This window comes from Perna viridis, chromosome 13, assembly GCF_037379345.1.
Source record: "Perna viridis isolate PV_CMFRI_1.1 ecotype Kerala chromosome 13, ASM3737934v1, whole genome shotgun sequence".
NCBI lineage: Eukaryota > Metazoa > Mollusca > Bivalvia > Mytilida > Mytilidae > Perna > Perna viridis.
This window is the reverse complement of record NC_142457.1, coordinates 4,557,089-4,577,817: the sequence shown is the minus strand read 5'-3', so window position 1 is coordinate 4,577,817 and position 20,729 is coordinate 4,557,089. Positions and strand designations below refer to the sequence as shown.

General features: G+C 32.4%; 1 protein-coding gene and 1 long non-coding RNA gene across 3 annotated transcripts; one reads left to right on the top strand and one right to left on the bottom strand.

The window, feature by feature from the left end:
- Window positions 1-8: 8 nt before the first annotated feature.
- LOC148599319 (uncharacterized) lies at window positions 9-9,540 on the bottom strand. 2 transcript variants are annotated; one of them, XM_088557431.1, is made up of 7 exons: window positions 9,396-9,538; window positions 6,621-6,677; window positions 5,926-6,189; window positions 4,986-5,255; window positions 4,309-4,635; window positions 3,471-3,767; window positions 9-1,060 (listed from the first exon to the last, which is right to left on the bottom strand). In XM_088557431.1, exons 1-7 carry the CDS (start codon window positions 9,442-9,444, stop codon window positions 450-452), a joined length of 1,875 nt encoding a protein of 624 aa, XP_088413557.1. In that variant the 5' UTR covers window positions 9,445-9,538; the 3' UTR covers window positions 9-449. The 2 variants fall into 2 exon arrangements, with proteins under 2 accessions (XP_088413557.1, XP_088413558.1); XM_088557432.1 differs by lacking the exon at window positions 6,621-6,677 and having other exon boundaries at window positions 9,396-9,540.
- Window positions 9,541-9,644: 104 nt separating this feature from the next.
- On the top strand, window positions 9,645-11,274 carry LOC148599318 (uncharacterized). Its single transcript, XR_015917724.1, has 3 exons — window positions 9,645-9,832; window positions 10,200-10,227; window positions 10,626-11,274. It is a non-coding gene; the product is annotated as an uncharacterized LOC148599318 (long non-coding RNA).
- Window positions 11,275-20,729: the final 9,455 nt, after the last annotated feature.

Sequence of the window (20,729 nt, the reverse complement as noted above, 5' to 3'; positions counted from 1 at the left end):
AAGCGAACAATTGATCAATAAATCTTTAAAAGCTACAAGATGTATGAAATAACTCTGTATTACATTTACAGCTAATCCGCATTTTAATATCTTATACATATATATATTTTTACCGACTGATTCAATTGAAAAAAATACAGTGCACCAGAACACAGACCATGTAAAATAAAACACATTTATGACACCATTCTTCCCCGAAATGAGTGATAATAGCCGGAGTTAATTTGCAATGTTGTTTTCAAATGTTTCAGAATCGTGCCCTACTAGGTATGTCTAGCACCAATACGCGTTTCATGTACAGTGATATATCTACATGTATTTCAGTTGAGTTTATTGAACGAATCTCATCATTTCCTTTAGTGAAGTCATATAAGGTTTACTGAAATCATGAAACTGTACAGTGTTATTATTTAAAAATGCAATATGTGAGTTTTATACCACAAATGATTTCATATTTGTAAATTGATGTAGTGAAAGCTAGTAGTCACATTGTCATTCAGCTGATCATAGCTGTTATCATGTCTGAGGTCAGAATTGCGTCTTTCCAGACTTTGATAGGAATCATGCGTGTTCCCATTGATATTGAAATAGCGATTTCTTGAATTATTGTTCGAGTTTTCACCTGGGGAATCAGACTCTTCATGTTCCGTATTGATATCCTCATTTTCGTCAGCACTTGTAGAATAGCGACGAATCTCGTTGGATATTGGTCCTAGGTAATTGTTAAGGCCTTCAATGATACTGCTTTCCCGATCGTCTGGTTGACTATCATTTATCGTACCTATAATGCCTAGATTTTCAACACTAGGCACTGTGTGTCGAGGAGTTGTGGGATTTCTTTCAATTCTAAGATCAGGTTCATCAACGTCAATATCTATTTCGTCATAAACAGAAACAGCGTTTCTATTTACATTTGAGGAATTTATACGCCTTCCTGTAGTACATCTTATAAACCTACGACAAAGGGATATGAGGTATATTACTATAGCCCCGAAAACAGTTGAACCGATGGACACACCAACAATGGTTACTGGTTGACAGATAGCAACGTCGTGAGTACCTACGATGGATATGGATATTACAAATAAATACAGAACACATATCTATAATTCAAATCGTTAAAGGTTCATTAAATCACATAAATTTAAGTCTTATTTAGTTTTTGAACAAAAATAATGAATTACTTGGTCTATGTGCAACAATGTTTATGCAACATAAAATTTATTTGCTATTTGATTTTGTCACTGAAAAATGATATCCATATGTTTGTTCCTGTTTCAAGTTTTTTTTTGTTTTTAGATTTCTTTTCTTTTTTTTTTGGTGGGGAAGGAGAAGATTTATTTTTTAGTGTTTTTGTACCCACCTCTTTCTTAACAACCTGTGACCAATGAATAATCAACTAATTGTCAAATATGCGAAATATGGAGAATAAGGTATGTTCCTAAACAGTTTAAATCTATACAAATATGTTTTCTTTCAAAAACAATATTTAAAACTTCTTGATGTCGTCTTTATCACATCAGCTTTTAACGTTATTTACAAGTTGCCCGTTTAGTGTTTTAATCCTGACAACTAAATTTTACATTTGTCTATTTTTTTTCAATATACATGCATAGTATATGTCACCTTACGTCCATCCGTTAAGTCAGTTATACAATAGTCACTGTTACAAAAAAATACGTAAATTACAACCTTATACATTTTAAGCTCACCTGGGCCGAAAGGTCGCCTGAGCGTTTGTCATCACTTAGCGTCCGTCGTCGTCAGTCGTCGTCTGTTAACATTTTTTTTCAAAAATCGTTTCCACTGAAACTACTTGACAGAATTACCTGAACTTTGGACGAAAGTATCTTGCACATAATTGTGTTTTGATCTCTGAACCGTCATACAAGGTTGGGGCTGTTGATTATAAGTCTACATGGATAAAGTCAACAATTTCTACTTATTTCTCGAAAGAAAAATGAAACAAAAAAGATATTTTCAAATAAATATGATGTCCCTTCTTCGGCTTGAAGAGCTCTACAAAGTTATCCGACGACTCCAGGTTAGAGGTATTGCCCTTGAAAGGTGCAAATGAGGTTTGTTTTGCAATTTTTTAGCCAATATCTTGAAAACTATAATAGAAATATATAAATCATTCTATTTGATGAAATGAACTATATTATAAGGCCTACAAAGTTATTTGATGACTTCTTGTTGATGTGATGATTTTAAATCCTTTCTTTTCTCCCCAAACAATACTAAACAGAATTTAGAAAAATGATTTTTTATTCAGATATGGGCGTTAAGCATTTCTATCCAAGAAAAAACGTGGTCATATCTACAAAAAAAGGTTGCTTACCAAACCAAGTTAGCGGGTCAGGCTCTTTAGAGCCTCTTGTTTATTACCTTTGCAAAAAAATAAAGTGCAATCGTTCTGTCAAATTATCATATATAGAAAGAAAACAGATTTCCTTGAATGACAGATTGAAAGTTTTCAAACCCAATTCTTATAAACTTTTACTCCAATTTCGAGTAGAAAATGCTAATTTTCTGTCTTAACAATTCTAAATACTCTGATTATAATGTTGATCAAAAGCTTGGGGGATTTTGAAAACAGGTTCTCTAGCTGACCATTGGAACATTATGGAAACAAATTATGCAATAACCTTAGCTGATTTGTTTCTATATTTGTAAAAACCTAGTTTTAGTCTTAGAGCAACTACAAGAAAGTGAGAAGCCAGTCACATAATGTCAAAAATGTTATAAAGAACGGTCAAAATGTTGCAAACATTACTTCAGAATTGTCCGTCATCACAGTTTCATTACCTTAAATCAACCTTCTATATCACAGATGATACAATATGTCCCCAGATAAATTTTCATTTCATACCGTAATGACCACTCACTGTTTGTTTCCTTGTCCTCGGTTGTCTCATTATGTTTGCTACATAATGTATGCAGATTGACTGATTTCTATGTTGACGCTTTTGGTCGTGTACTTTGATTATCTATTTGTTATATGCGTGATATATTTATTTTTCCAAATACTTAATCAAACCTATACATAAATAAATTAATGAGTTTGCTTTTTTCATCATTCTTAACTTGGCTTCAAATTTAAATTCAACATAAGGTTACAAATTAGAATTATGACACCATTAGAATAAATTGTATTATTAGTCCTAATGAAATTCTAAAACGAATCAGCAAATAAATTGTATATATTACTGGGACAGCACAACATCTATCCAACTGATAATACAATATTAAAATTGAAAACATTTTGATAAACGTTGTGTACAATTGAGGTTGTTGAAGCCTATTATAACATAAACATGTACAATGCATTTTTTGCCATGGTTACCTGTTATTTATATAAATTCTCATTATTTGACTTTCCAACTAAGTTAAATGCATTTCCCTGATGATTGGCTCATATCTATTTTCAAAGTGCTAAGCTTGATTTCCATTTAAGAAGTTTTACTTACCAGCTTCATGAATTTTGATTGAACACACCTCTGTGGTGTTACTTCGTCCAATAGCATTTATGGAATATAGTAATACACAATATTCTCTGTCTTCTTCGAGAAAAGGTAATCTGTATGAAAACGTTTCTTGCAGTGAGTCATTGATAATCCCAGCATAAGTCCAATTTTGATCCCTTGCTCCTTTATACTTCACAACAAACTGTTGTTGCAATCCACCATTAAAATTTCGCTTGAATAGAACCAGTACGTTTGTCCCTATCACCGCGATCTCCTCTATTGTAGGTACTAGGGGATGATCTATACAATTAAAGAAGTAATGTAAAATTAAAGAGACTTAAACAAGACCAATGTAGATGCCATAAAGTTTGAATTTTAACGCGTACATGAATAAGTTCTTAAGCACACGCAGATATTATTATATTGCATAATACAGTATGAAAGCAAACCTTCTTTAGTTTCGTATTATATACTGTATAACCCTAAACTTTATGTTTGACACGAGATTAATACTATACTGATTCCTGAAGGTTTTTATAACATGCCATTCAAAAACCCGACTTATTGTTCATATGAATGCCAAAGGGATCTTTTCATAAGTGTACTCTGCTTTTTGTTCTGAAATCCCCCCAGCCCAGTTGCTCAGAAATATTAAGTCCGGGATAGACGGAAGAAAAAGAAATACTATGACACGGAACAAATCGATTATCATGATGAAGATGTATACATCATAACGTAAGGGAGTGCATGATGACAGGGTTGTGATGAAATTTCTGTGTAATGCTATCCTCAATTCTTTGTTCTTAAGTTTTCTACATTGTAAATTAATCATAGACCTTACCATGGACTTTCACGTGTATCGTGCAGTTTGTTGATCCTCTATCATTACCAAGTTCAAATATATAACTAGTTATGCCTTTCTTTTCTACTCGATCTGTTAGTAGCATTACCCGGTATCCTGACACTAAGACTTTTTTTTGAAAGACATTTATTGTAAAATTAGTATAATTCGTGTTTATCTGCGTTGTTTCCAGTTTTTGAAATTCAGTTGTATAAACGTTCGTAACAGTTATTGGCAGAATGCTATAAACAAAGACAGTAATTGGCGTGGACTCGTTGTATCGTTCGTACTGTATAATTCGTGTATTCGGTAAAATTTCAGGAATACCTTTAAAATAATAATTCATTTTGTGCAATATAACTTTAAAATTGCCTTTAGTCACAAAAGTTATAAGGACACCTTTTGCCCCAGTTTTACAGATTTTTATGATATTTATTCCAATAAACTTACATCGTTTATAGTATCAAAGTAATGTTTTATTTTTACATTTCTCCAGTGTATTAACGTATTATATATGTTCAAGGCTTACGTATAGAAAGCCTTATTGAGAAAGATAAAACATCTATATTAGTCCTCGTTTTTCAATATATTCATAAAATATAGTTCAATACAAACATTAAATATGCAAACAAAATAATTGAGGAATACCCATTTTATAACTTTAACTCTGTACTCACCAACAAACTGCACGGTCTTTTTGCCAGAATTGACTAAATAGCCGTCTAAATTTAATATTCCGATAGTTGCTTCACACTGGTAAATTCCATTCAGCATATACCTTGTATTCGAAGAATTTAGAACAAGCAATTCTGAACCATTTAAGGATCTTATAAACTCTCCTTGTTCTGAGTAATGTTTCCATGACACAAAAGACGAGATGTTTGGTTCCCCACGGACATCACACTGTAAGGTGTAATTACGTTGATAAACGTTTATTTCTGGAGAATCTAAAATAAAAGTATGTTTTACAGCATGATTTAAATGATTTATCTAATCTGTCTTTATTTGTAACCGCTTTGTAACGACGGTGTTTTGTATCACTTCTGAAATCGGTAATTTTTCCATCGGCTTTCGTCAAATGTACTTACTATGGTTAAATAAAACCTCAGACTCCTTTTTTACGTTTACTTCTAATTTTCAAATTACAGGACAGAAATTATCATAAAAGCAAAATTATCGACACAATTGTTGAATCTCAGTCTCATACTCACTTAGTACTGTTTTAATGTTCCATATGCTCTTGCGTATAATGATTTCATACCCATGTCAATTATTAAAAATCACGTTGCTTTTAGTTCGTGTGACTTGATAAATCTGTCTCAAATCGTCTTTCATATAAAACAATTAATTTTCTCAAAGCTGTACGGATACAGAATGCTGGTCGTGGAACCACCTTTATAATTTTAACCTGTGTATTCCAATGTTTTTCTTTTGTTTTGTTTTGTTTTGTATTGTTTTGAGTCGAAATATTTCATGTGTAACACCTAGTAGGTTTCGGCTGAACCTATTTCACGTTGTTGCTAATCGATAAAATATGAAATATATATTTTCATCAATATGAATTTGTTTTACAAGTCGTTAGCTTTGATTAAAAAAAAAAAAACAAATTATTCATACATAAGACTCTGACTGTGGTGATCAACTGTTGTCTTCCTACTTCATTTTCCGCTATACAAGTGTAGTTCCCACCTATATGACGTGACACATTTAAACGTATACTGCATTGGAAGGTATCACAACTCTTCAGAATGGCATTGTTATTGTCTTTCGTTATATAAGTTAGGGATGTAGGAGGGTAGCTATCTGCCGAACATTGCAACACGAAAACATCGCCTTCAATAACTGGATGTATGTCAGTGGTAAAACGGATATAAGGGTGGTCTATTCATATAAAAAGTATAAATTTTATAGTACTGTTATAGAAACAATATATTGTTGTTTTGGTTACTGTTAGTGATATTTGATTTTATATGTAATGAGTATTTATCAACTTAAAAGACTTATTGAAATGATCTAAACATCAACCCCTGTATGACTACTACAATTTGTATTGAACTTTAAATTAGAAAGCTTCTCCTTTAACTGCACTTAGTAACTGCACTTATTGAATTTGAGATCTGTGCAACTTAAGTGTAATATTAAACTGAAGCCTTAAAAAATATAATCAATTTCTGCTCCGAAAGACAAACATTCTAAAAATCTACATTAATATCATATTAATTTTTGTGCTCTTTATTTCAATTGTAAAGTGAATGATATATTGATTAGCTCCCTTTTTAGATAATCATCTCTGAATATTTCAAAATACCTACACCAAATTTTAGAAGTGACCTGTTTGTCCGTGGTTTCGACCAAATTTTCGACTTTACCTGCAACAATTATAAAACAAAAAGAAAAAGCACAATCTCACTCTAAGTTTGCTTTCACTTCTTTTAAATGGTTGTACGTGTATTTTAATGATTAGTGATGAACCAAAGATATGCAAAATTAACGGACAATTGTTGCAAAATAATTGCTTAGGACTTTCTCATTAATATTACTTGATCCCAGTGTTTTTTTTTCATATTAAGGGACAGGTTAAAACTTATTGCCACATAGGACCAGTGTAAATAGCAGTAAGACAGATACTTTTTGGATGTATTGCTTTTGACACCATTTTTTTTTACTCTGATAATATCCATAGGACACATGGTTTTTTTACGAACAAATACTTTGAACTAATGTTTAACTTTAAAAAAAAATACTATAACAAAATACTCTACAACATATAAATGCAGTAGAAAATACAAGTATTTAACATAATGCATTGTAATTGGAATAACTACATGTATTGAAATAGAAATAGCTTTCTATCAATACCTCATTTGTAAGATCTTTAATGCACTGTATATAATATTATTATGATATTTACGAAAACTTTCATTTAGGCTATTTTATTCCACCTTTTTTTATTTTTTTTTTGCACCGGTTCTGTCCTTTGTCCTATGTTGCGATAAATTTGACCGGTCCCTAGGAAGTATCCAATTTTAGTGTGAAATTTAAAATAAAACAGTAATATGGAATAAAAAAAAAAATGTTTGTTGGGGTTTAACGTCGGAGCAGCAATATTTCAGCTATATTCAGACGATGAAAATTAAATGGATGATAAAATGAACATGAAATGATGATGAAATGAAAAAAGGATGGGACACAAGGATTATAGGGTCGAAAAAATTTGATTGCCACGGGAAAAAGGGGGATGGGTAAGGTCGGGCTATTAAGCCGCCTGTGGCAAAGGTTCCTACTCCTTCCGAATACCACAGCAAGGTTTTTTAACGTGGGAGGAACGTGATATCTTTCTCAACACGGTGCACCACTATGGTTTGCGGTCAGGTTTTCCGTATTATACCTGACAACCCCAGCATTTAACATGCCAAAGGTACCCCATTACACCACCTGAGGCACACATCTCAGTTGTTCTGTTCTCTTCGGAACTCTGAACTAAGTACATGATCGCCTGTATTACGTACAATTTAAGATAGTAAAATTTACATTTTATGGAAAAAAAAACTCTTCTGCCGCTTTTCTAATGAAAGGATACAACGTCTCAGAATGTGACGACTCTATTTGGCTACACTGCTCCATCGGATCAAATTGATACAGGGAAGATATAAACGTATAGAAAGGTCTGAAAAATTCAGAGCAGTACGAGTTCGAGTCCCGCGGAGGAAACGACCAAAACTTTGCATCGCAAATTTGACAGTTCTAACATCGTTGGGAATTTTTCAGACCTTTCTATACGTTTATATCTTCCCTGTATCAATTTGATCCGATGGAGCAGTGTAGCAAATAGAGTCGTCACAATCTGAGACGTTGTATAATATTGATTTGTTGTGACATGCATCATTAATTTGATCCTCTATCCTACATATTTACATCTAAATGAACTGTCCCGTACCACCATACATCGTGTACCAAGTTACAGCCCTAGATTAATCCTACGAGGAGGAATGACCCGGCCAGCGAAAGCTATATTTTAATATAGCCTAGCTGGGCGAGTGGTCTAGGGCGCTGGACTTTGTGCAGGCGGTGTTGCCATAGATGTCACAGCAGTACGAGTTCGAGTCCCGCGGAAAGAATGGCCAAAGATTTGCATCGCAAATTTGACAGTTCTAACATCGTTGGGAATTTTTCAGCCCTTTCTATATATATATATATATATATATATATATATATATATATATATATATTCATATGTCAAATATAAAACAAAGCATTAATGTCGACACGCAGAATTGTTGTAACGAGATTTAAGGGAAAGAAATGATGAAATAAATATGTAACGACACATGTGTGTTCTCAACAGGGAAAGTATACCTTCTGAAGCTACATAGATTTATTTGGTATACAACTCAACTTGATTTATTTTGAAACGACAAAGTTAAAATATGACAGAATAAAAAAATGATAATTATAGTCATACGAATAGTAGAAAAATGAATGGGAATGACCTTTATAATTTAAAGCCAAATAAAACTCAAATTGGGTTTTCTTATGATATTTTGGTGTTGTTAGGTTTACCTTACACATGATTTTCGAACTTTCCAAAACAAATCGCGAATCGTTGTTTTTTTTTTTTTTTCTTTTCTCAGCGGTTTAGACGAATATCTCTTGTTAAACCAGGAAAATAGTTCATGTAAGTGGTACATGATTTTGGCTTTAAACATGGTCCATTTCAAATGGCTTTCGTGATAGAACCAACAGGACTGCGTTACGTTATCGCCAACATCCCCAAACAACAAAGTGTGTTTACCTAAAGTAATTGCCAGAGAAAAACATAAAACTTTATATCAAAATTTATTTATTTTATCATTTATGATTAACTATACAAACCTATTTAATGGTATGAATTGTATTTTGGTTAAAACCAATGAAAAATCGCCTTTCTGGTAACTTTTTCTGTGAAGCTTATTTGATTTACGAAGTCCTTATCATTTGATTTGATTTACATTGTATGACTTCATTTACAATTAAAGTAAGTAACATAAAACAAGCCTTATTGATATCATTTTTAACCCCTCACTGCTTGGAGAACATTTTTTACTTACAGTTAGACAGCTTAGCAGTTATCATCAACCATAATAGCTTCACAATCATATTAACTCCTATGGTATTTGTTGTTGGTTTTTTTATGTAATGTGGTGGAAAATTTTCTGCATTTCCGTTCCCTTAATTTGATAGTTTTGTATATATATGATCCATTGTTTCAACAGTTCATAGGTTAATATTTGTACATAAACAATGAATAATATACAAGGAAGTAAATCGTTGTCCATTTACTTTTGTTTCCTGTAAAACTTGCATTGATTTGGATATTTTAACGTTGTTTTTTTTCTCATTCAATCCCTTTAATAATGACATTTCGAAAAGGAAAGGTTTAATGAAACTGGATAACCCATTAACAGAGGTACACTGTTACGGTGGTATCATGTTTAAATGTTTTGAAACGGAAGGAATTCTTTAATGTTTTACACAACAAACAGATGTATGTAGAATTTTATTTCGTTATTCATTTACGACTGGTATTTCCAAAATTGATATTAAGATAATGAAATAGTAGTAGTGTGTAAAATGTTTTGCAATTTCCAAGACAAAAATTGAGGTCATAAAATGATTGGACATGCTTGTGAAATCGGACACCTTTGTGGAACTGGACATGCATCTGAGTGTTACAAATATATGATAAACATATTTTATATTTGATATCTGCATCTTTCGGAAAGGCAAATCAAGACCTGCATACCTAGGTTAGAATGGAATTATTTCAGTATGCATGTTAACGTCAATTATTAGATAATAAAATACTTGCTCATTTCTTGCATTCTAATTTAATTGATATCTGTGTCTTTCAGGAATGCAAATCAGGAATTGCATTTTTAGGTATGATTGAACGTATTTGATATCGTGTATTATCGTCACTTACTAGATAATAAAATATTTCTTGCATGTACAATGTACAGGGAAACTGAAACATAGTCGACTAAACCAATTTAAAGTATATGTTGTCAACAAAAGATATAGAGATTTTTTCTCTTTCTTACTGTGATTATATTCAAACAGGATGAATGTATGTTTTATTAATTATAAATAAACAAAACAAAACAAAACAAAACAAAAAGCATTTAAACTCGTATAGCTTCGAACTTGTTTAATGACCACCTCAAAACGGGGTGGGGAGGGGGTTAAAGATTACGACTGCTAAATATCGTTCCAATGAATATGTATATACGTTTGTTGGCATTGACTACGTTTTAAGCATTAAACACTGTGATTTTTAGACCAGGTAATGCGGCTCCAACAACGTTTCCACTAGTGAAGTCCAAGGTTCGTATAAACAGAAATGGTCATACAAATTTTAATTTGTTAACGCTATGCTCTGATTGGAACGGCATTAATGATTTTCGACCAGGCAATATGTTGTTTTCCTGTTTTATCAACCTTTTAATATTTGTCGTCGAAATGAACGTCATTGATGAGGCAAACACACTAGAAATCCTGCTCTCTGTGAAAAGATAAAAAACAAACCTTTTCATTTCAGTATTTAAAGAAGACGCATTATCTATCGCACAGTAAAAGAAGATAATGCAACACTTGCAATTTTAATAAGTGATGGATTATCTCCCGAACATTTCATCGCAAAATTGGATCTATCAACACATATGTGTTAGGAAATATGACTTACATAAATGAACCTAATATATACACTTTGGGGTGCTCTTGGTTCACCAAAACACTGAACTTCTAAACATAATAATATAATGGGACTTAATGTAGTACAACAAAATTACCATATTAGAATTTTTAGAAAGATTTTTGCTTCGTAGTGAAAAATGAATTTAGGAGCATAAGCTATCGTATACCCACCTGATAAAATAGACAAAAATGTTGCAAAAAAGATCAAAATATTACATTGGTCTACATTGATGCAGAAACTACCTTTCATGTGGAATAAGTAATTTACTTTCATAGTTTGGTTTTTTTTTTTAATTTACGAAAAACTGGCTATTTTGACTAATACACATGTTTCAATTAGTATTTTTTTGCTCACCTCGCCAAAGGCAAAGTGAGCTTATCCTATCACTTGGCGCCCGTCGTCGTCGTCGTGGTGGTAGTTACGGCCTCTTAAACTTTTTTTTTTTTTTTTTTTTTTTTTTTTTTTTTGCATTTCTTGCATATGCAATTCTGAAAATCTTCAATTCGTAGAATTCAATGAAAGTTGGCAAATATGTTCCTTAAGGTATTCTTCACAAAATGACGATCGGGATTGTTGATTCATAAAAAAAAACATGGCCACCGTTACTACAAATATAACATAAGGGTCAGAAGGCAGTATTTTTGCAAATAACTCAAAAACCGTTGCCTTTAGCAAATTTCTGGCTACGGTAATATTGCTCAGCATCATTAGACGGACCTGTGCCGAAATTGTCAAGACAATTCGTCAACTGATGTAGGAGTTACGGCCATTTTTCATTTTTCGCATATGTAATTTTGGAAATCTCCTCAAAATCCATTGCACAGAATTCAATGAAAGTTAGCATATATGTATATATATATATTAGGGTATCCCACACAAAATGATCATTGGGATTTTTTATTTTTTTAAACATGTCTGCTGTTACTCCAAATAGAACATAGGAGTCAGAAGGCAGTTTGTTAAAAATAACTCAAAAACCGTTGACTTTAGCAAATTTCTAGAATGGGTAAAACTGTTAAGCATCATGAGAAGGACCTATGTTGGAATTTTCAAAACCATTCATTGACTGATGTAGGAGGTACTGCCCCTGAAACAGTTAATTCAAAAATAGTTGCCTTTAGAAGAATTCTGGTTCAGGTCATGAAAATGCTATAAAAAGCATTCCCTGCATTTGACACTTCAGTTGATTTTAACATAGCCTGTCTCATTCACCAAGTATTTCAAATAAGCAAATGGTTAACCAAGTGAGCAAATGACAAACAAAATGATGAGAATGACGGCTGTCAATTACATGTGAAATAAATAAGCTTGAAACATCGCGAGAATGCGTAACTCCTATCATCAGAAGAATGCAATTCTGATGCTTTGACTTTGTGAAAGCATTCTGTACATATACATTGAACACCAACTTGTATAACTAGGGTTCTAATTTCGTCGTGTCTATACATTAATTGAGTGTACAGTTGTAAATAAATTATGTACATTTCCTGCCGCAATTAATTGTTTGAAAGTTCATTTATTATCTTTATGGTTTATATAGCCACATATAGTGTTCTCACTCCCGACACATTGCCAAGCGTTAGAAAATATCGTTCACTGATCGATAAGGTATATCAAGTGTTGGTACTTTATCATGCACAGAGGAAGTTCAGGAAAATGAACACAGACAATCTAAGCAAAACTGCAACTTTTACAAACAAATAAATGATGTCTGTTTAAATGATCACCATTTACAAAGGGTATGTAGTAATGTTTTCTTTATCTTGATAATCCAATTTTTTGAGAAAATGTAAAAGAGCATTATTTTGCCTTATGTATTATTACACAGTTCATATCAATGATAAATAATACAACTAATGTTTTTCTTAAATCAACATAAAATAGGAAATCAACAAACAAATCAGAAAAATCGAAACCCTGTCATTACAGTGCAGGAACGGAAGTGTACAGTTTTACTATAAATCAAAAAATTGTGTTGCAAAATTGGTTTAATGATATGTCATGTTTCGTACAGTCATGCTAGTTTCGTGTAGATACTTTCAAAGACATTTCAGAACTTAAATCTATTCTGAACCCGTGTACGCTTCAAACACGAATAATACTACAATAAATAACATATATAATAATGTTCTGTCAAAATGAATGTTAACTTAGAAAAATGGAAATGCGACATTCCGATTTGGGTTATGAGATGTAAAAGTGCGGACAAAAAGCGTTCACCGCTTCCAGTAAACGGTTTTTCTGTATGTATCAAATGTGTGATTATTTCTCCCTAATTACAAGCAATATTAACTGATGAACACTCTAAGATTATTGTCAAGTAGGAACTTCACTCAGATACCAATATTTTCATGAAAGAGTAATCAAGGAAACCAAGGTTATAGCGGTAATCAAAACAATGTAATCCAGGGACAAAGACCCGACATGGAAAACAGACACACACAACAAAGAACATAGAATAACTAAAATCGTACATACAATGTAAAAAAAGCAAATGAGTAACACGGACTCCACTAAAAACTGGGAGCATGGACCAAGTGCAGCGGTAGGGTAAGCGTCCTCTGCTGTCCTAGAAACATCCGCCGAGTTGCACATAAAAAGTCCGGGGTAGACGGAAGAGGAAAGGAAAACTACGACATGTTGAACAAATAAGTTTTCATGGCGCATCGTCACGCTGTATTTTTTTACTCCTGTACGCTGTATTTTGATTGTACTGTACGCTACAAAAGACTTATTTCCTTTGTAATCAAAGACTCAGACCTTTTTGAAGTGATCTTAAGGTTTTTGTTTAATTGTGTAATATTTTTCCACAGTGACCAAAGGGTAAAAAGGGTAGGGGGTTTGTGATCACCGCAGAGAGCTTTAAGTCAAGAATTTCTGGCCTCTGTATGTCTTATTTTGTTTTCACCTTTAGTATATTTTTTTATGTTACTAACGTATATAGGGGCAACTCTTTCGCTGTACCTGTGTATACCAACATCTAGAAACAAGCTGTAGCTTGCCATGATATGTGAGTATTTTTCGTAGTTCATTGAAGACTAACAGCTTGCTATGGGCTGACATTTTCATCCAGGCATGTTTATTGTCTCTCTGACACATTCACCATACATGTTCTCGTCATATTGGATAATAATAATTTTTAAAAAAGTAGTGACAGAAATATGGTCTGCTTACTTAAGTGCCATGTTTTTTCTTTTTTTTTTTTTTCTTTTTTTTTGTACGTATTTGAACCACCACACTGGAGACGTTTTGGTTTGAAATAATGAGTGTTAATCTATGAAATTGTACTCGACTACGGTTTTGTATTTCTCAACTATTATGTTTGTAAATTGATATTCAGCAAATAATGCAGTAACACCTGCCATTCACATTTAAAGAAAAAGTAGCGATGCAAACGATTGGTGTTCCTTTAAAAAAAATCATAACACTTCATAAATTTAGGATAACCAAAAAATCATATCCGATGATCATACGAATGGTATTCCAAGTTCTGAATTATTTCATTAAGCACTAAGGCATACAAAAAAAGCAAAACAAAAAATACATGCAAACGTATATACCATATAGACTATTTGTTTAATATCAAAGGACGTATAAAAAGTATATATGCTTAACGAACTTCAAAACATTATCATTTAAATTTGTAGTAAAGGTCGAACGACCACTTCCCTTGCAGCAAAAAATAGAAGCAAGTTTGGTAAAATAATAACGAAAATTAATATTTCAATAATAAAAGTTTTAGCTGAATATTTACACTTTAACAATGGCATAAACGAGATAAACTATCTAACAGTATATCTGTCTGTTGTAAAACCAGTAGTATATACAGGATTCTCCTATCGTGTCAAAAACGCATATAACAATCAAGATAAGTGAGCTGAGCCATATAATAAACTCGCAAAATAATGTTGTAAAAATCATTTGAAATTTTGTGTCTTTTTTTCGGATTCCTTTTTGTGTTTAACTGGTGTATACTACAATAATGATATAAAAAGATCAAATGACATATGGTGATATCCACGTTTATTAGTTTAACAATAATTTGATTATTCTGACGCAGTCGGTTTAGCTTCGCTTTTTATCATTTGACCTTAAGGACGCTCTTAAATGGAAACGCAAGTCTCCTGATCGTAGTTATTTGTCCCGAGTGATCAAATATTGATAACTTAGTGGCGTTCGAAAAATCTGTATCGAAAATTTGAAATTGCGTTCGAAAATAAAATTTTTCGTAATCTTAAAAATTGAGTGTCTTGTGTTATTTTCTTCAAAGGAATGTAGAAACTTAGAAGTTAAAAAAAGAACAAAATTTTACTGCGTCGGCTATTTTCTTTATTTCTTTATAAGATAGTACTTTTTTAATTTTGATATAAATGTTTTCAGAATTTTTAGAGGATTTTTTTTCCTTTTTACACTTTCATGCACAAGTCACTTGTCGTGTCGAATATGTTTACATTTAATAGTTAACTGGATGAGAACCGGCGTTTTTCACAAAACAAAACGAGGAAATAAAGAGTGTTTCATGTGACAAATTTATCAAATTTGTTGTTTTCCCGGACATGATTCTCTATTTTATTTTAAAGTTTACTTGTTATTCCTATGTTTTTTTTTGTTTTTTTTTTTTTTTGTTTTTTGTTTTGTTTTGTTTTGTTTTTTTTTTTTGTTTGTTTGTTCTTCTCCTCCTTAATTTTTTACACAATATTAGGAATCTCTACCAAGAACTGTATATTTGTATCTACGTGTACCATCTTTTTTTAAAGAAACAACGATGTATAATGCTTTTGAGTCGGGATATCATATGAGTATGGGGAATAGAAGTACAAATGATATGTTTTAATCCTATTATATTCTTAAATTGAGGTTTTTGCGATTTTTGTGCCTTTTTGTGTCAGTAACACATTGAAAAAAATTATGTTTCATTTCAAACGTGAATTATCCCTTATGGTAAGTTTCATCATAATCATTTAAGTTAAACGGTCAATAAGGTGTCTGTCAGCAATAAAGTTCATATCATGCATACAGTACGAAAGAACAAAATAGGTCATTGGTGGAAGAAATAGTACGATATGTCAATCGATGTGCCATTGTTTTAAATGCAGAATACTTAGGCGATACAACATTGCCTCACCGCAATTAATCATTGTACGGTTGATGATATGTAGTGGGGTCGATGCATTATTTGTTGTTGTTGTTTTTTTGTTTTTTTTTTATTTCGTTTTAATATTACAAAATTATGACAGTTTTGCCACGATCACTTCAGTTCAAACAGACATAACGATTAACTGGGTCATTTGTGTTCAATGAAGAGATAAGAGATACTTGACTATTTGAAGTTTTTACTTGCAAAGTGCAATTAGGGTACTATTATTATTATTTTTTTTTATGAAACCAATGGGATCCAAACTTATACCAAGATTATACAGTGAAAAGATAGCGGATACTATAGTTGACTATACTTTGTTACTCATAATGTACATAATATGGTGTCGTAATGAATACTACTAGCAGTGTTATTATGACATTATGTGTAGATTAAACATGGAGGAGGCACTAGTGTATAAGAAAAGGTTGCTTACCTTCCCCTTTCATTGTTCTTTTAACTAATGCATGTATTATGAAAGGAAGAACATAGAAGGCTTAGAAGGAAAATCAAATTAGCTAAAAATGACAAAGGCAAACAAACGAAAATAAAAGTCATGATTATTAATTAAAAGAATATCAACAATATAGAAAAAGGTGATATAAAACTTAAAAATGTGACATTATGAGAAGCGATGATAACTTTTTGGTTGGCACAGATAATATTATACAAACAAGACTGGCAAAAGTTTACACCTATTTTTTGTATGCTAAGAAAAGTATAGAAGAGTAATCAAGGGCACCAAGGTTATAATGGTAATCAAAAGAATGTAATACAGGGACAAACACTAGACATGGAAAACAGACATACACAACAACGAACATAAAGTAAGTAAAATCGTACATACAAAGTGACAAGAGCAAATGAGCAACTCGGACTCCACTAAAAACTAGGAGCATTGACCACTGCTTTTCTTGAAACATCCGCCGAGTTGCACATAAAAGGTCAAGTCCATGGTAGACGAAAGAGGAAAAGAAAACTATGACACGTTGAACAAATCAGTTTTCATGATACAAATGGATACACCATAACGATCCACGAGTTTAGGATAACAACCATTAAACTTTTTGTAGTGATAACTTCAATCTTGTAGCAACTAACCCTACTCCAGAAGCCTATTTGTTAGAATTTTAGCGCGATGCAAAACGTCTGCGTAGTCTCAGCAAGCTCTGGCATAACGTATGAGTTTTGATATGAACACTTAATAAGCAGGTGCTGAAGGGATGATGCCGCATAGGAAAAGAAAGTTGACAATTTTGAATGAAAAGTCATCACGTTGGTCGTACAGTTTGGTCAATATTTTTCTTTACATTCATCTTCTAAGTGTACGTCAAGACATGAGGCTGACTTTACAGTGTCTGTAGTATCCTTCATCTCAAGTTCTTTGTGGTAGATGCGATGTATCAAATCCTCAAACTTAGGATTGTTTAAAGATAATACGTCGTCATACAGCGGAATCTGAGATTAAAGGATCTAGCTAAACGATATTCAACCTTTTGGGTCAGATCAGCTATAACGTCAGCATCTTATGAGTGAAAGAATAGGTCAGCACAGCAAGTAGAGGAGGAACTAGAACAAAGATAAGGGTATTATATAGTATGAATAAACTACAATCCTTCATAAAGGGTTAAAATTCCAAAATGAACTACTTTTAGAAAGAGTTAATCAGGTACCAGTTATGCAAGTTAAGCCATACAGCAAAGAACAGAGTGAGATGGACAGTAATAGCAAGTGGTATATGTTCAAAATGAGAGTAAATAAGCCAATATTTAAATAAACAAGAACTATCTTTAAAAATAGAAAGCCGACGTTTAAATTTTACCTCAAATTTCTATATTTCTTTAAAAAAATAACACATGGCACGCAATTCAAATTTTCGGTATAGTTTTTGAACACTATGTCAAATTTAACGCCACTTAGTTATCAGTATTTGGTCAATCTGGAAAAAGAATTGCGATCAGGTGCCTTGCGTTTCCATTGAAGAATGTCCTTTAGAAAAATAGGTAAAAACCCAAAGAATTCGGACTGCGTCGGGGGAAAAAACTTTTTTCAGGGCAAATAACAGGTCCTTTAAGTGATGACGTTTTATTTGTTACTGTATTCTTAACCATCTTTTGACGTTTGAACAACATCAATTTAAAGCGGACGGAAAAAAAATATTTTTAGTGAAAACGATCCCTGTTCAATGTTATCTAACATAATGTACAAACTGACACCTGTGGGACTTAAGATCGTGTCTTGACTATTGTAAACTTGCTACATGTATAACTAACAAAGCACTCCGCTGAAAACAAGAAAGATGCAGAAGGGTGTTTACAACAATTAGCCAAATTGGCTAAGAAACAAAGAGGTCTCGTTTTGACCACTTTTATTCTTTTTCCCGCTAATAAAGCTAACAAATTTACCATCGGCAAATTAATGTCTAGGTGTTAACTCGTGATGATCAGATAAGATTTTAATTTTATGTTCGCCTTTTTTCAAAGTTTGATGCTGATATATTTGAACCACTTTTATCCAAGACATAAATATATTGCTTCTTTATTTTAATTTTTCTACAATTACAGCATTGGGCAAAACTAAGCCACATTATGATCAGTGTGGAATTTAACGAACACTGTAGAGTAGGAAAAATTTAGCGGGAAACGTACATGACTTATTTATAATTCACTTAACTTCAAATACAATGTATATACAAGACATCTACATATATATCAATTTATACCACTTTGTACAATAGTCACAAAAAAAATTTCAAAATTTTAATTCACTGAAAAGAGTTATATAAGTTAAGTTCACGAAGCTTAGGCGTCAGAATTGTATTCTACTAAAGATAGTAGTTTCAAGCATTTATATAGCTATGTCTTCAAATGTTCGATGTTGCAATTCGCGCAATAAACAATATGCACATGGAAAATTTATGTTATTATTCAATAGACATTTTTTTTTATGATTGCAAATTCTTAAATATAGGATGAAATAGTTATTTATAATATTTAATAATTGATTTTTTAACCAGTCCATACCGGTTACAAGCCATAACAGTACACAACAGGTCAAGCAATTCTTGCCATACTCTGTTACAATATATACCGGTTCATAATCGGGCGACAAAACAGTTCAGGACAGTCCATAACAGGCTGTGAAAATAGTGACCATATCTTTTATGAAATGTGGCAATCCATCACAGTTATAGACAGCAACTAAAATATTAATCATCTGTCAACACCTGTAGTAATCTATGACAGTCCATGACATTCCACTGAAAATTGTCATCATCTATCAAGACCGGTTACGGTTCAGGACAGGCTATGACAAACGGACAAATTTTAATAACATTTGTCATGATCTTAGACAGGAGATGACAGTACATGTTAGGTGTAGAGTAGTTACTGTGAACTCCTGCCATCATCTATCTTAGTTCATGCAGTATTTCATCGTTTTCCTACAGTCATTTATCAGAAACTTTCAGTACAGAACATGTCAGAAATCTCTGTTCCTTTGGCGAACAGTACTAAGTTCGGTTCATAGTGACGTGCATCAGTAGAGTAAGCATCCTATACTTTTCAAGAATCATCCGCTGATCTGCTCATTAAAATCAAGTCCAGGGTAGACGAAAGAGGAAATGAAAACTATGGCACATTAAACAATTCAGTGTTCACGGTGAACGTGGATACACCGTAACGATCCATGTGTTTGTGATTAAAACCAGAAAACTTCTGTTGTCATTAATTCACTCTTATAGTAACATAACCCTTTTCAAGTAGTAAAACAGAAGTATATATACACTATCTTATCCTTATCGTTATCATAAAGGAATACTTTTGCATTTTTAATCATAACTCAATGTTACCATATCTTTGTAGCAAACAAATAGTGTAAATGAGGAAAATATTAAAACTATGTCCTTTTAAAAACTGGAATGGCACCATGCAACACTAGTTGCAGAAGGAAATACGTGATAAGGGTTCTAAAGTCATGTAGCAATTCACGACTCAATCTAAGTCCTAGTATATATCCAGCTAGAACAAAAAAAAATGTTTTTTACACAACAAAACAATCTGCTACAAAATGCATATGTGTCTCCACTCTTAAATTGTCATTTACAAATTGTCCTACTTACTCGTGTGAATAACAGGGGGACTTATTTGTGTTGGCAATAAGTAGTCAAAGGGCAAGGTACATTAGAGGATAGTATTTGCTCTTAACTTAGTAAATATGCATCTTTTTTTCAAATGTTTGATACCTGGGCCAATGTAGATCCACAAAATCTTTAGGAGTTCTGATAAAATAGACAAATATGCTTCAGAATATTAAGATATTCAATGGGTCTGCATTGCCGCAGAAGAATAGATAATTTACTGCCTGATTTTGTTAAATTATTGGAAACCAGATATTTTGATTAGGACTTAAATATGCAGATTAAATAAATTAAAATATAGACAATTAAACATGATTAAACATTGTTTTGTTCAGCAAGTACAAGTTTGTTCTGACACAAATATCAATTTTCTTGGCAACAGCTGTTATGGCGTAAACTAGTCAAATTTCTTT

Excerpts from the sequence above, each read along its gene's own strand:
- LOC148599319 (XM_088557431.1), bottom strand. The coding sequence starts at position 9,444 with ATGATTGTGAAGCTATTATGGTTGATGATAACTGCTAAGCTGTCTAAC. Across the intron at positions 6,190-6,620 it reads GGTCACTTCTAAAATTTGGT|ACCACCCTTATATCCGTTTT; the intron begins GTAGGTATTTTG and ends TTATATGAATAG. Across the intron at positions 3,768-4,308 it reads GATACACGTGAAAGTCCATG|ATCATCCCCTAGTACCTACA; the intron begins GTAAGGTCTATG and ends TTAATTGTATAG.